This window comes from Pogoniulus pusillus, chromosome 9 (genome assembly GCF_015220805.1).
Source record: "Pogoniulus pusillus isolate bPogPus1 chromosome 9, bPogPus1.pri, whole genome shotgun sequence".
NCBI classification, from domain to species: domain Eukaryota; kingdom Metazoa; phylum Chordata; class Aves; order Piciformes; family Lybiidae; genus Pogoniulus; species Pogoniulus pusillus.
In genome coordinates this window covers 32,934,868-32,951,008 of record NC_087272.1, presented here as the reverse complement: position 1 = coordinate 32,951,008, position 16,141 = coordinate 32,934,868, and the positions used below count along the sequence as shown (strand labels likewise).

Genomic DNA, 16,141 nt, shown 5'->3' with positions numbered 1-16,141 from the left:
AGCTTGCCAGTTCTCTCATCTGAACTAAGGCATAAGGTTTAGACTGGGTATTAGAAGAAACTTCCTGACTGAAAGCATTCTCAAACACTGGAACAGGTTCCCAAGGAAGCAGTGGAATCCCCATCCCTGGAGGTGTTTCAAAGCTGCAGGGTCGTGGTGCTGAGGGATGTGGTTTAGCAGCAGACTTAGTACTGAGTTAGGTTGGACTTAAAGGTCCTTTTTAAACAAAACTATTCGATAATTGTAGGATTCTACAAGCTGGAGAACATATCAGTGAGTCCTGATAAAAGGGCAATATGCCTATTCTGCAAATAATAATTACAAATAATCGTTAGCCTAATGAGCTTGGTGCCTTAATTAGTATCAAGCACTATACTTGGCTTCCTAACTTATTAGTTCAATTCCTTAGTACCTCCTTGCTGTTAATGAAAAACTCTCATCCAGGAAGTGACTCAGATATTCACAGAGCTACCTCTATCTTTCTACTAGTTATTAAAGGTGTCCAGACTATAATAGACAAATCCCATTCATGATCACTACTGAGTGCGTTAAGAAAAGTCTGTCCAGCAGGTTGAGGAAGGTTCTCCTCCTACTCTGCTCTGCCCTGTTGAGACCACATCTGGAGTTGTGTCCAGTAAAAAGTCTCTTCCTGGCTTTCTTGTATGCCCCTTTCAGGTAGAAATTTTGCCAGTTTACTGTCTGGGGGTGCTATCATTGTGACCTGGAGAACCTAGAATCAATACTGAGGTTGTTGTCTCACTGCAGCCTCTTTGTTAACTTCTATTCTGTTTTAAATGCCTGGTTTGCCTTGATTTCTTTGCTCAGTAACAATTTTGGGCATGGACTTCTTAACAGCTTCAAAATTCTGAGCTGCTAAAATATGCAGCAATGGCACATGAAGAGGTTTCCTTCACTGTTTGAGAACATCCATGCCTAAGGACACTGGGTGTTGCTACAGTGCCGTGACTTGCTGCTCCAACTCTGTTTCTTCATCAAAGGGAAGATAAAAAATAGAAAACTAAACCCAGAAAACTAAATTTAGTCATGAAAGATGGAAGCTACCCAAACTGTGTAGAGATCTGGGCCAGTGTGTCCTTGTAAAAAACAGTGTCTTGACAGCTTCAAACTCAGCCTAGACTCAGAACTCCAAGAGCTGGACTTGTTACATCAAATGTAGGATGGCCTTTGTTTCCCAGGGCTCTGAAGCTAAATGACAGTGAGGCAAGCAGGTGAATGAAACAGAGCCAACAATGTGGTTGTGAGGGTGTGATGAAAGTGTAGAACAACACATGCTACAGCTTGCTTTTAGCCTATTTGGTAAGGAAAGACAGTATCTCTAGTCTTCACAGCAGGCAGTGCTTTATATCCTCTCCATTCCCATGGGATTCTGTGCTCTTAGTTCACTACATCTTTCAAATTCTTTCCATAGGAAAAAAACCAAACCAAAACCATTAATGGCCATAAGGATGATCCCAAGGGCTGAAGAGCCTCTGCTATGAGGACAGGCTGAGGGACCTGCAGTTGTTCAGCCTGGAGAAGAGAAGATGCTGAGGAGGTCCTTTACAGCTGCCTTCCAGTACCTGCAGGGAACCAGCAGGAAGGCTGGAGAGGGACTTTTCATAAGTGTCTAGTGATAGGACAATGGGGAATGGTTTTAGGCTGAGGGAGAGTAGGTTTAGACTAGATCTTAGGAAGAAGTTCTTCAGTACGAGGGTAATGAGACTCTGGAATAGGTTACCCAGAGCGGCTGTGGATGTCTTCTCCCTGGAGGTGTTTAAGGCCAGATTGGATGAGGCCTTGGGCAACCAAGTCTAGTTGAGAGAAGTCTCTCTGCCTATGGTAGGGAGTTTGGAGCAGATGATCTGTGAGCTCCCTCCCAGCCTAAGCCATTCTGTGATGCTATGACATTTTTTCAGAACACCTCATTATGACAAGTCAGAGTTGATTTAGCTGTGTACAGAGGAGAAATCTACCTTCTCTAGATTATTTTCTTAGGAAATATGGCAGAAAAAAACTGGAGTAGTAACATGATGGTTTTGAATTGTTTTTCCATTGAAATCTTAACACCAAAACACCAGCTAATAAGTTGGCATTAAATCTATCAAAGAAGAATGGCAAGTGTTCTTTAGACATCTGAGTGATGTGCAGTTCCACTACCCTTCCCACTGTGACAACAGACTGTGGAGAGGACAAGCAGTAGTACATGGACAGTAAACAGAAGCAAAGCTCATTTACTTTCAGAGCAATCCTTGTAATAAAGACATGTAAAAGCAAAATCCCTGTAGTTCAGTAAAACTTCTATAATTGTATAACTGATAAATTCGTTAAGAAGGGTGAGGCATCTTGAAAACATCCAGCCTGCCAGATACTGAACATGTCTGTCTTTGCCCTGTGTGCTCTGGTAGGTCTCCAGCACTGGAACAAAAGTGGAATTGAATTTATCTAATGGAGGCAGGATGCCTGTTTTCCTCTCTGCAAGCACTTTTTTCTTAAAATAACATTGGTTGTCTTCTTAAGCACAAATGAAGGTTTGCAGATGTTATTTTAACGTTGGAGTTATCCTAATATAGATTAATAGCCTGTTTTTTTTGAAAGGGATCAAAAAGATAATGTAGTTCCAACCCCCATGCCATGGACAGACACCTCCTACTAAACCAGCTAGCTCAAGGCCCTGTCCAACCTGGATTTCAACACTTGGAGCTTCAGCAACCTGTTCCAGTCTCTCATCACCCTCATGGGGAAGAATTTCTTCCTCATGTCTCATCTCAATCCATTTTCTTCCAGTTTGAAGCCATTACCATTCATCCTAGCATTACATGTCGTTGTCTGAAGTCCCTCTCCAACTCTCTTGTAGCTTGCTTCAAATATTGGAAGGCTGCTTTAAAGTCTACTTCTGGATTTTATTGTGTGACACTGAAATTATTATATCTAGTAATAAGTGATAGGAGGAGAGGAAATGGTCTCAAGTTGCACCAAGGGAGCTTTAGGTTAGATATTAGATGAAACTTGACTGAAAAGGCTCTTCAAGACTGAAACAGGCTGCCCAGGGAGGTGGTTGAATCTCCATCTCTGAAGGTGTTTAAAAACTGCAGAGATGTGGTGCTGAGGGACGTGGTTTAGCCCCAGCCTTCACAGAGTTAGAGGATGGCTGGACTTGTCAATCTTAAATGTCTTTTCCAACTGAAATGATTCTGTAATTCTGAGATTCAAAGCTTGCAGATTTCATCCCTGTTTAGCAGATGAAAATCACAGTAACAGCAGAGGCTGGAATTCATTCACTGTTGCTCTATCTTCTAGTTCAGTCTCTTCACTCCCAGACCACTCTTCCTCCCAGCCCTGTAAAGGGCACGCAGGTTTCAAAGAGCTTTTTGAATTACAAAGACATCACTATTAACAGTTGCATGCTGTTAGAAGCTAAGTTGGAAGCTAAGTATTATGTAGTGATATACTGAGGCTGGCTCTGTGATCTGGTTGCAGTCAGAATCTCCGTTTTGGTAACAATAAGGAGAAGGCAGAGAGTAGGAAGAACACAAAGATTCATACACTCCTCAGGTGGTCACCAACCTCCAGTCTTTTCACATTCTCTTACCTGGATGCTATCTTGTCCTGTCTTTACAACAAACAAGCAAAACAAAGATCACAGAAGACAGGTTTGGGCTGCTCTGCTTTTGTAAGTCCTCCTAGGCCAGATGATAATGTATGTGTGACAAGTGCCAATAATTAATTACTGGCCCCCTTAGCAAATAGTCCATACTTCCGTAGGGACAGCAGCACAGGTGTACCTTGTGCTTTCTAAATCCACCTTGCAATGGGAACTGATCATTACAGATCCTTCTTTCTTTTCCATTAATACTGAATGATCACTGCTAGTCTACACTGCTGTGTAGGGAAGCATTTGGATGCAAACCAGCAAATGTAGAGTCAGGAATATCAAAGAGAAAAAGAGAATGCATTTGTCACTGAATCATACATGCGTTTTTGTGGTAAAGTAAAACAGTATTTTTATACCCACAACAAAACATGGACCTGCAGAACTTTTCAAGCAATCTTCTAACAGCTTCATTCGAGTCTTCTGCAGCTCAGGACTGTCCCATTCATCTGCTTCAACTCCCCAGTATAAGTCTATGACCTGGAAAAGAGGATGCAACGTTGGTACTCTATCAGATTCCCTTTTTACCCATCAAATTAAAAATGAACTTGGTCAACCTTTCATGTACTGCTATGTATTGTCAAAGTCAGTGACCTCTATAAGCAGTCCTGGCACTGACTGGCAAGGTTTCCTGAGGTAAATGGCAACTCAAGTCTCTTACTTTCCTTCCCAGGTAGTCCCTCCTGGGACAGTCTCTCATTTCCTCTTTGTATTTTTTGTGCAGAGCTTAGCATGACAAGATCTTGATTTGATGTAGTCTTTATTTTGCTGCTGGACTGCACAGAATTGATAGGTAGGGACAGTAACAAAAGCATTGATAAAATCCTGGCTCCATGGAAATGAATGGGAGTTCTGCTGTGGATCACAGTCAAGACCATGACTTGTATCCACAGGATATAAACTCATCCTGTGCACACGGCTAGAAAGAAAGATGAAGTGGAGCTCTGTAATATGCGACTTCCTTTGTCAGCTGCTCTTTGTTACTTTGGGAGCAGAGATGAGAGATATGCAGTGGCAGACAGCTTGCTGTTCTGCCTTTCATCTCCAGCTACTGTCTCAGTTTTGTTATGCTAATTAGCTGCAAACAAACTCCTGGAAGAAACTGGAATATGGATGTTAAAAATTCTTGGAAGAAATTAAGTGACAAAGTGAGATTTCACTTCATATTTTAACTAAAAGGCTGAATTCTTACTAAGGGAAATTGACTTTGAAAGAGTAGAAATCATACATATATACATTTGTTTTAGAACACAACTTTTGGTGCATGCTCATACTCTTTTATTTAAGCAACTGTTGATTGTCAGCATCATGTGTGCACCTTGAGCAAAGAAAGTCCAAATGGGTAGCTAAAAGAAATAACATTATGTGTGTACCTTGAACAAAGAAAGTCCAAATGCATCGCTAAAAAAATTAATATCATGTGCATGATCCTACTTTTGGCAGGGAGGTTGGACTTGATGATCTCTGGAGGTGTTCTCCAACCTCTAACACTCTGTGATTCTGTGTGGAGTATGAAAGAAAAAATTCCAAATGGATAGGTAAAATAAAATAACATTAAGTATGTACCTTGAGCAAAAGAAGTCCAAATGGATAGCTAAAAAAAATAGGATTGTGTATGCACCTTCAACAAAAAAATTCCAAATGGATAGCTAAAGAAATTAATCAAAAGAATAGTATTAAGACAGGAAGTTAAGACATGAAGATATGACAGTAATGTTTATTGGAATATGATTTATTCTGTAGAAGCATCCTGCTGTTTCCATAAGAAACAGAACCAAGGAGCTAGCTGCTGTCTAAACAAATGACAAAGTTGTCCTGAAGACCTAAAATGCAAATGAATACCAGGTTGATGGAAAATTTACCAGCCTGCAGCTGGGTAATCTTGGGCAAACTTCTCCTAACAATAAATGCCAAGGTTTAAGACCTAATCCTAGAAGCATTTATGCCCATGTTTAATTTTACTACCAACAGCCTCGTTGGTTTCTTCTGCCAGAAAAGTTTGGGATGTGTGTCAGTGTTTGCTGGAGTGGGCATGCTGTTGCCAAACAAGAGAGGTAACATACAGTCTGATTGATGATGAGTGAAACAGCCCGGTGTGTAAGATACATTCTTGCTATACTGCCAAGAAAATACACTTAATATACACAAGCTCTGTTCCAAAATTCTGCTGAAACAAGCAGCTTTGGCTTTACAAAACTGCATCTCAAACAGCCTTCTTATCTCCCCTCTACTCTGCACTGGCAAGACCCTACCTGGACTACTGCATCCAGTTCTGGAGCCCCTATTACAAGAGGGATATGGATGTGCTGGAAGCTGTCCAGAGAAGGGTCACGAGGATGATCAGAGGGCTGCAACTAAGTCCCTAAGAGGGGCTTCTTAAGATGTCAGGTAGTGATAGGACTGGGGGGGGAATGGAACAAAGCTAGAAATGGGTAGATTCAGACTGGGAATTTCTTCACCATAAGCATGGTGAGATCCTGGAATGAGTTGTCCAGGAAGGTGGCAGAAGCCTCATCCCTGGAGGTGTTTAAGGCCAGGCTGGATGAGAATTTAGACAGTTTGATCTAGTGTGAGGTGTCCCTGCCCATGGCAAGGGAGTTGGAACTAGATGATCCTTGTGGCCCCTTCCAATCCTGACTGATTCTATGATTCTATAGTACAGTCTTTTCCTGCCCTCTCTTTAGGAAGAGGGCAGGTAAAAAGTGCTCCCTTCTTCCTCTCCCCCTTCTGTTATTTATCTATATGACTTCATTACTGAACTTCACACTGCATTCAGCTGTCTGATTACTTGAATGATGTATGACAGATCTTAAGTATTCCAGCCATAAAATTAGAGCATCTCAGCATACAGTCAAGAATATTTGAATTGCTAGTCAAATGAACTTAATGTGCTGCTTGAGTCCATCTGAGACAGAAAAGCAATTTCTATTCTAATTAACTGTTCAGAAATCACACTAACTCTGTCAGTGAAGAGCAAATTCTCTGGAATAGAAGATATCATAGGGGTTGTCTCCTCTGCATTACAACATTCTAGATTATTTTCATTGAGCAACACAATTTTGGCCCATACTATCTTAATGTGTACTCATTTTGTCTGGCAAGAAGTATTTTAGCCATCAAGTCTCTATGGGCATCAAGAATTTCAAAATGAGAGGCTTATCAGTTATTCCTTCTACTAGCTGCAATAAATAAGGTTTACAAAATGAAAGAAAGAGAACAGAAAGAAAAAAATGAGAAGGAGTTTCTTTACTGTGAGGGTTGTGGAGCACTGGAACAAGCTTCCCAGAGAGGTTGTGGAGCCTCCTTCCCTAGAGACTTTTAAGACCTGTTTAGATGTGTTCCTGTGCAACCCACGCTAGGTTATATGGTCCTGCTCTGGTAGGACAATTGGATTCAAAGATCTCCAGAAGTCACTTCCAACCTCTAAAATCCTGTGAACCTATGAACTGTATCTTAAAGCACATTTTTACTTCTATGTGGTAAAATTGAGACAAACCTTGACTCCAACTTCAAGTAAGGCTGTCAAAGTGAGATGACAACCAGTGCCCTGTGTGAGAGCAACTCACAAACAGTGGGCTGACACTGGTCTAGCTCAGTTCCACATGAGTCACCCAATGGAGGTTTTTTAATTCTTCATTCAGTGCTTCCTTTTGATTTTTTTAGCTTTCATCCTACCAATCTTAGAGTTTCACAGTTTTTTCAAAGCAAATGAAATACTTTTATCTTTGTCATAGAATCATAGAATCATTTCAGTTGGAAAAGTCCTTTAAGATCATTGACTCCAATCATTCTCCAACTCTACCAAGTCTGATGCTAAACCATGTCCCTCAGCACTAAATCTCTGTGGCATTTAAACACCTACAGAGATGAGGATTCAACCACTTCCCTGAGCACCCTCTTACAGTCTTTGAGAACCCTTTCAGTCAAGAAGTTTCTTCTAATATCCAACCTAAACCTCCCCTAGTGCAACTTGAGGCCACTTCCTCTCCTTCTATCAGCAGCTACTTGGGAGAACAAACCAACCCCCACATGCCTCCAGTCTCCTTTCAGGGAGTCACAGAGAGTGAGGAGGTCTCCTCTCTTTCTGATTTCTCCAAGTGCCTAAAAAAACACTAAACATTTTCATCCATGCAAAATTCCACTTTCCTTCTAGCAAACATCATATGGTGAGAATGATTTGAACTGGTTTATTTTTCCTGAGGAGGAAAGAGTGCACTGCTAATTAACTAGGGAGAATGGATCCAAGCTAGAGGAGGGTAGAGTTAGATTAGACACGAGGAAGAAGTTCTTCACCAAAAGAGTGGTGAGACACTGGAAGAGGTTGCCCAGGGAGGTGGTGGAAGCCTCATCCCTGGATGTTCTTAAGGCCAGGCTGGGTGTGGGTCTAGGCAGCCTGATCTAGTGTGAGGTGTCTCTGCCCATGGCAGGGGAGGTTGGAACTAGACGATCCTTGGGGTCCCTTCCAACTCTGACAATTCTGTGATTCTGTGATTAATTCTTCTCCAGATTTCTATATTACAACTCCTCCTTTTACCCTCTCCTTTTTTATCCTCCATTAAAGTACACTCTCTTCCAGGTACAGAACACCACACACTCTGTAGGTCTTTTTCTCAGCTTACTTGCATTCTGCCTTCATCAACACCTGTTTGTCAGAACTATTTTCTGATTCAGTGGAAAACAAAGCCCATTGAGCAAACTGATTCACAGAGCAGTTGAATATATTCAGTTCTGCTTCCACACACATCATGTTCTCTAACATCTCCCCCAAACTTGATGACACCTGACAGATCTCCTGCTTTGCAACAAGTGGAACACTTAGCAGTGCAGCCAGATGACTCAGAGGAAGCTGGAGCAATGAATACACTCAAATGGATTTCATTTGGGGCATGATCTACCAGGAAGAGGGTGTCTTCATCACACCCTGTATTTTAGCATGCAGGGCAGTGCTTGTTTTAGCAGTAGATTGCACAGCAGTTACATGTTCTGCTCTGTTCAGGGAAACAGAAATGTATCCCCCTATGTGAAAATTACATAATGCTTTCTTGACACCTAGACTGAAAACTCTAGTCTTGATACTAAGTTCATAGATTCACAGAATGGTTTGGATTGGAAGTGACCTCAAAGATCATCTAGTGTCAACAGCCTGCCATGTCCAGGGATGCTCTCCACTAGATCAGGTTGCTCAAGGCTTCAACCAACCTGGCCTTGAACACTTCTAGGAAAGAGGCTTCCACAACCTCCCTGGACAACCTGTTCCAGTGTCTCACCACTCTTACAATAAAGTTGATGCTCAGTTGATGGTAAGCTAAGAAGTTCATTCTATCAGGAATAGAAAAAGAAAACAAAACAACAAACAAACAAGCCCAAACACTTTTGCTGAGTTCTACCTCCAAGCCTCCTCCAAAATGCTTTACTATGCACCCAGGTGGCCATAAGAGCCTGGCCAGTGGCATCCTGGCCTGCATCAGGAACAGTGTGGCCAGTAGGACAAGAGAGGTTATTCTGCCCCTGTACTCAACACTGGTCAGGCCACACCTTGAGTACTGTGTCCGGTTCTGGGCTCCTCAATTCAAGAGAGATGTTGAGATACTGGAATGTGACCAGAGTAGGGCAACAAAGCTGGCAAGGGGCCTGGAGCACTGCCCTGTGAGGAGAGGCTGAGGGAGCTGGGGGTGTGCAGCCTGGGGAAGAGAAGGCTCAGGGCAAAACTCATTGCTGTCTACAACTACCTGAAGGGAGGCTTTAGCCAGGTAGGAGTCAATCTCTTCTGCCAGGCAACCAGCAACAGAACAAGGGGACACAGTCTCAAGTTGTACCGGGGGAGGTATAAGCTGGATGTTAGGAGGAAGTTCTTCCCAGAGAGAGTGATTGGCATTGGAATGGGCTGCCCTGGGAGGTGGTGGAGTTGCTGTACCTGGAGGTGATCAAAAAAAGACTGGATGGGGAATTTAGTGCAATGGTCTAGTTGATTGGATAGGGCTGGATAACAGTTTTGACTGGATGATCTTGGAGGTCTCTTCCAACCTGGTTGATTCTATGATTCTACATTCCTTGGGCATTTTTTGGTAGAGGTTTTCCTACTTTGCTTCCACAGAGATGTGAGAGCTTTCTAGCTGCTTTCAGAAATGTGTCAGTGGAGCTGTCTCTCAGACCTCATATCACACAGAGATGCTCCTGGAACTGAAGCTTTATAATAAAATAATTTGCTTCCATGAATATCAAGTAGACTAAACTTAATTATTCCTCCCCTGGAGACTGCATTACAATCCATTTGGAGAAAGACATGTTTCCTCTCACAAAGTATTTGGTGGATTATGATCTACTTGGAAGAGACATTTCCCTCCTGTTGCTGAGATGTCTCCTTGAAGATGACTGAGAAATAGAGTTTATATTTTCCATTAATATCACACAGTAGTAGCAGGAGAAGAATGCTTTATTATTTAAATACCTTTTGCTATTCCTTGCATGTGCCACTGCAGCTGGGACTTCCCAATCAGCTGATGAGCTAGGACCTTCAGATGAAATTCTTTTATGGCTATAATCAAAAATCCCTCTGGAATTTACCACCATGCAGATTCAGCAATTCCCTGTGACTCAGGGAATTAAAACCAAATATCCTAATTTAAGAAGTTGTTATTTTGATTAAAAACCAGCTGCATGTGCATCAAGAATCATACACTGGGAGGAGCAGGATGTTGCAAAAATGGCATTAACTGTTTCCAGGCTGCACTCTGGAGAGCTGAGTTTTTGGGTCACTAAGATGGGAGGTTACTACATGTGTGTGAGGAAGGCTTGAGGATGTAGAAACAGGGTTTTTGAAAATCTGGAAAATATTTTACATCCTCACATGCTCTATTTGTATCTCTCAGCACAGAACCAGCTCCAGGCCTGCTGACATCTACAGGATTTTACTGGATGAATCCTGGACTGCGAATTAGGATATACGTGACCTAAGGTACAAGTGACTTAAGCTGTGATCCCAAACTCATGTCTTTTAAATCAAATGCAAGTGTATTTACCACCAGCTGGTTCTTACCAAAGGTGCAGATGGGTCTATGCCTTCCAGAAAACAAAGGAAAACATGAACTGACTGAAGCAATGGGGATTTTACAACTGACATGGAAGGAAGCAAGTTCCACAGTGTACAATCACAGCTGAAATGTTCCACATTCAATTGATTTTGGTAGTCAGTTTCAGTATTCACCTCCTTGGCTTATTTTCTACATACCTGAATGGACATTGTAGCCAGGTGGGGAGTGGCCTCTTCTCCCAGGTAACCAGCAATAGAACAAGGGGACACAGTCTCAAGTTGTGCCAGGGTAGGTATAGGCTGGATGTTAGGAAGAAGTTCTTCACAGAGAGAGTGATTTCCCATTGGAATGGGCTGCCCAGGGAGGTGGTGGAGGCACCGTCCCTGGGGGTCTTCAAGAAAAGACTGGATGAGGCACTCAGTGCCATGGTCTGGTTGATTGGATAGGGCTGGGTGCTAGGTTGGACTGGATGATCTTGGAGGTCTCTTCCAACCTGGTTGATTCTATGATTCTATGATTTCAGTGAAAGACAAACCTGAAGTCATATGCAGGGGTTGCTACTTCCCTGATGGCTTCATGTAATTAAAAATAGGTAGCATTAGGTATGGTTTATAGAATTACAACACATTAGTTTAGGTGTAACATTACTTCTTCAGAAATACTTCCAGTATTTAAAATAGACCTGGTTTCAGTAAGTGTCTAATGTGAAAGTCAAAACCTTGTTGCCAAATTGTTTCCACAGTGTTGGATTGTAAAACTGTGTGGGTTGTGGGGTTTTTTTTCCCATCTGTTCAGAATTTACCTGAAATATGACAGTAAAACAGTTTTACTGTATCAGTACAATTAACATACAAAAGGAGTCTTTTTGTAGAATCATAGAATGGTTTGAGTTGGAAGGGACCTTAAAGATCACCGGGTTCCAACTTAGAGACACCTCCTACAAATTGTTCATGGCCCCATCCAGCCTGGCTTTCAACACTTCCAGGCTTGGAGTCTCCACAGCTTCTCTGGGCAATCTGCTCCAATGCCTCAGCACCCTCGTGGAGAAGAATTTCTTCCTCATAGCTAATCAAAATCAAGGTTCTTCCAGTCTGAAGCCATCATTGTTTTACCAATGATATTTTAAAATGTTTTAAAGGAGTTCAAGAAAAAATAATGCAGGATCCAACACAAGAAAACCTACCTGAAATTCCAGACCATAGTTTTCCCTGCAGAATTCTCTCAGCTTTGGATACACATGTTCTCTTAGGGCACTCCTCTCAGCTATTGTATCTGTGGTGGGGAAAAAGCTGTTAGTAACAATCCTAGCATGGTCTGAGTTGGAAAAAAAGCTTTAAGATCATCGAGTCCAAGCATTTCCTAAATCCACCAAGGCTGGTACTAAACCATATGAACTCCTTTCATTCAGAGATAAGATTTAGCACCTGAAGAGCCCTTAGCATATACAAACACACACAAACTTAATAAACATCAAGTGCTGGGATTTAACCTTCAAACTGTATGTTGTACAAGCACATAGATGTGTCTGTAAGTGCCTCATTAGGCTTCATCTGCACCCTAATATTGCAGCATATTTCGATGGAGGGCAGATGAATGAATTTTGTAATTCAGCAGCCAGATTTTATCAGTTTGCCTTCTATTTAATTTTCAATAAGCTGAATTCTATGCATTAGAAATCTCACAGAACAAAGAAATATATCACAGATAAAAAAAGATTTCCATACTTAGAAAGAAATCAATCACACAAATTAAAGACATTGTGCCAAATTATTACTTCCTTCCCCATTTCTAATCCTTCTTTCTTCTTAATAAAGGAAGAAAGCTTTTGATGGCATTATTTATGGTATCTTTTGGTTCAGTTAATTCCTGCTATCATACTAAATGCTGACATAAATTCTGACTAAATGCTGTCATACTGACATCAGATTATTCTTACCACACAAAATGACCTGTGTTTTGTTAACGAAGGACAATATGGTAATGACACCAAAATTATGATTAAGTTCTGTCTGTCCAGATTAATCTGAACACATTTATATCAACCATATCACTCAAGAAGCATCCTGTCAAAAATAACCTTGGCTAGGAATGCAACCTTGCAGAGCTAATACATTTTATTGTCTTTCCCAACAAAACTAAGGTGTGAGATGGATTTTGCTAGGTAATGGCTGATGAGCAGTGTCAACTGAGTTAAGACACAGAAGGATGACACCACTGATGTCATTATCCATGCCATATCTATTTCAGGGCATTTTACTATAGATTGAGGTCGACCCCCACAAACTTTTGGAGCACGTTAGGTGACATCCTAGAGTTATACTCCTGTTTTTCATCCAAAAGAAACCCAGTTTATCCATATAACAGAATCACAGAAACAGCTGGTTGGAAGAAACCTCAAAGATCATCCAGTCCAACCCTGGACCCAGCACTGAAGGGTCAACACTAAATCATGTCCCTAAGTGCCAGGTCCACATGCTGTGGCTGCTTGAACACCTCCAGAGATGGTGACTCCACCACTGCCCTGCGCAGACCATTCCAAAGTTTGAGAGCACTTTCAATTAAGTATTTCCTAGCATCCACCCTGAACGTCCCCTGTCACAGCTTGAAACCATTTCCTCTAGTCCTGTTGCTTGACACCAAGGAAAAAAGACTGTCCTCTTCTTGCTCCAGCCTCCCTTGCAGGTAGCTGTAGAGAGCAATGAGGTGTCCCCTCTGCCTCCTCTACCCCAGACTGAAAAACGCCAGCTCCTTCAGACACTACTTGTGGCCAGATTCTGCAGGCCCTTCATGAGCCTTGTTGCCCTTCTCAGGACAAGGCTCCAGCCCCTCAATATCCTTCCTGTAGTGAGTGGCCCAGAACTGAACACAGTAGCTGAGGTGTGGCCATGCCAGTGCTGAGTACAGGTTACAGGATCACAGGATCACAGGATGTCAGGGGTTGGAAGGGATCCAAAGAGATCATCAAGTCCAACTCCCTTGCCAGAGCAGGACCATACAATTTAGCTCAGGTCACACAGGAACACATCCAGACAGGCCTTGAAAGTCTCCGGAGAAGGAGACTCCACAGCCTCTCTGGGGAGCCTGTGCCAGTGCTCTATGACCCTTACAATAAAGAAGTCCCCCTTTGTGATGAGGTGGAACCTCCTGTGCTGCAGCTTACATCCATTGCTCCTTGTCCCATTACAAGGAGCAAGCGAGAGGAGCTTGTCTCACCCTGGATGATCACCTCCCCATTCCTCCTCTGTCACATGAGATATTTTAGGCAGTGATGAACAAGGAATTCACCTCAGAAATGTACTACAGATCTGGATAAAGACAAGTGCTACCAATATTTAGGAATGGAGTGCAAAATCCAGTGCCCTCAGCCCAGAGCCGCCCGAGTCACTACATAAGGAACAGGACAGATGAGTTGCTCCCTCCTTAGGAACCACAGTCATTAATTTCCCCCCACAGTTTAGTGCCTGAGTCAACCTTTTCCTGCAGAATGTAGTGCACAGCTCACAAGGCTAATTAGCCAGAGGCTTGTACTGTGCCAACACAGCAGCATTAATTTGGCTCCAAAGCAACTCTTCTCAGTGCTAGGCTTGGAATCACTGTATTGCTTGGTGCTGTTGCACCTTGTGTTAAAAGCTGCCTGCCTGCTTTGCATCATTTGAAACACTTGGCTTTTTGTTTTCACCTTTCCAGTAACTGAGGCCCGTAGATCAGTCAGGGATGGAAGACTCTATGTCCTATATTTTTTGCCTCAGGACAAGTAAATTTTGGCACACAAGTCGGGAACAACACAAAGGCATCATATCCTCACAAATGAGAAGAAGAAAACCTGTTGAATACCAACTTACTACTTGGGTACTATGATTAATATGGTCTGGAAAACAATTCCTATTGGGACCAGCAGAAGGAATTTGGATTGTTTAGTCTGGAGAAAAGGAAGCTGAGCTGAGACTGCATAGAATCATAGAATCACAGAATCAACCAGGTTGGAAGAGACCTCCAAGATCATCCAGTCCTACCTAGCACCCAGCCCTATCCAGCCAACTACTCTATGGCACCAGGTGCCTCATCCAGGCTTTGCTTGAACATCTCCAGGGATGGTGACTCCACCACCTCCCTTGTTCTCTACAGCTCAATGAAAAGAGCTAGGAGCCAGGTGGGTATGGCCTCTTCTCCATAGTAAGAAGTGATAGCATGAGAGGAAATGGCCTCAAGTTGTACCAAGAGAGGTTTAGGTTGGATATTGGAAGAAAGTTGACTGAAAGAGTTCTCCAACACTGGAACAGCCTCTCCAGAGAGGTGGTTGAGTCCTCATCCCTGGAGGTGTTTAAAAACTGCAGAAATGTGGTGTTGAGGGACATGGTTTAGCAGTATACTTGGTAGAGTTAGGTCATGGTTGAACTCAATGCTCCTGAAGGTCTTTTCCAACTGAAATAATTCTATGATTCTATAAATCAAAATGAATCTTGCCTTCCTGAATGGAAATTAATCATGACTACAGCTTTGTTAGTGAGGAAACAGCGATTCGCAGCTACTGTCTGCAGTTAATGAAATGATCAATGTGAGAGCAGACAGAGTGGTCCTACTAGAGAACTCAAAAATAGTTGCAGGAACAAAAGTATTGGAAAAGGGCAGAAGTTGATGATGATTAAATAATAAATGGGAAATATATTATCTGAACTACAAAACAGATAAAGCCATATTCTGCTGTAAATCCCAATGCCCATGGGATTTACACTGCAAGCTCCACTGGCTCTCATTTCAGAACAAGGTGTTTGCTCTCATCAGTGTAGTTTGGGAAGTCTTGCTCAGAAAATGAAACAAAGCACAGCAAGAGTAATGCTATCTTTCTATCATATAGAATGAGAAACATTACAAAAACACAAAATCATAGAATGTCAGGGACTGGAAGGGACCTCAAAAGCTCATCCAGTCCCCTCACCCTGCAGAGCAGGATCACCTATATCAGACCACACAGGAATGCATCCAAGCAGGTTTTGAGTATCTCCAGGAAGGAGACTCCACAACCCCTCTGGGCAGGCTGTTTCAGCATTCCTTCAGCTAGGCCTGTGTTATGGATAAGACCCCTGGCATACCCATGCTGCATTTTTTATTCTCATGTCCAAATCTAATGGGATGGTGCCCACCTAAATAGAATTTGAGTCTGGTGCTTATACAAATGGATTTTAAGAATTCCTGTATTTGTCTTAGGTTGAGAAATTTTAAGGAAACAGAAGTGCATGCAGTTAAGATGAACTACAGTAATTAGTATGGATGGCAGATAAGCTGGTTCAATTAAATAATATCTAACCTGATTTACAGTGACAGCAAATCTGTGAAGCTGGCAGATCCTAACAACAAAAATGTCACACAGGCAAATTCCACCTTCCAGGCTGATGCTGTAGATGAACAGATTAGCCAAATGACATTCTTCAGGCAGCCAAAAAGAGACAGTAGCTGTGAGATG

At 42.3% G+C, this 16,141-nt stretch overlaps 1 protein-coding gene across 2 annotated transcripts in view; it reads right to left on the bottom strand.

Moving 5' to 3' along the window:
* Positions 1-16,141, bottom strand: part of NWD2 (NACHT and WD repeat domain containing 2) — a 64,016-nt gene that overhangs the window by 24,284 nt on the left and 23,591 nt on the right. For both annotated transcript variants that reach the window (XM_064149118.1, XM_064149117.1), the window contains exons 2-3: positions 11,864-11,952; positions 4,013-4,129 (exon numbers count right to left, since the gene is read on the bottom strand). In XM_064149118.1, coding sequence (XP_064005188.1) covers positions 4,013-4,129; positions 11,864-11,952 — 206 coding nt within the window. The remainder of the gene's footprint in view (positions 1-4,012; positions 4,130-11,863; positions 11,953-16,141) is intronic.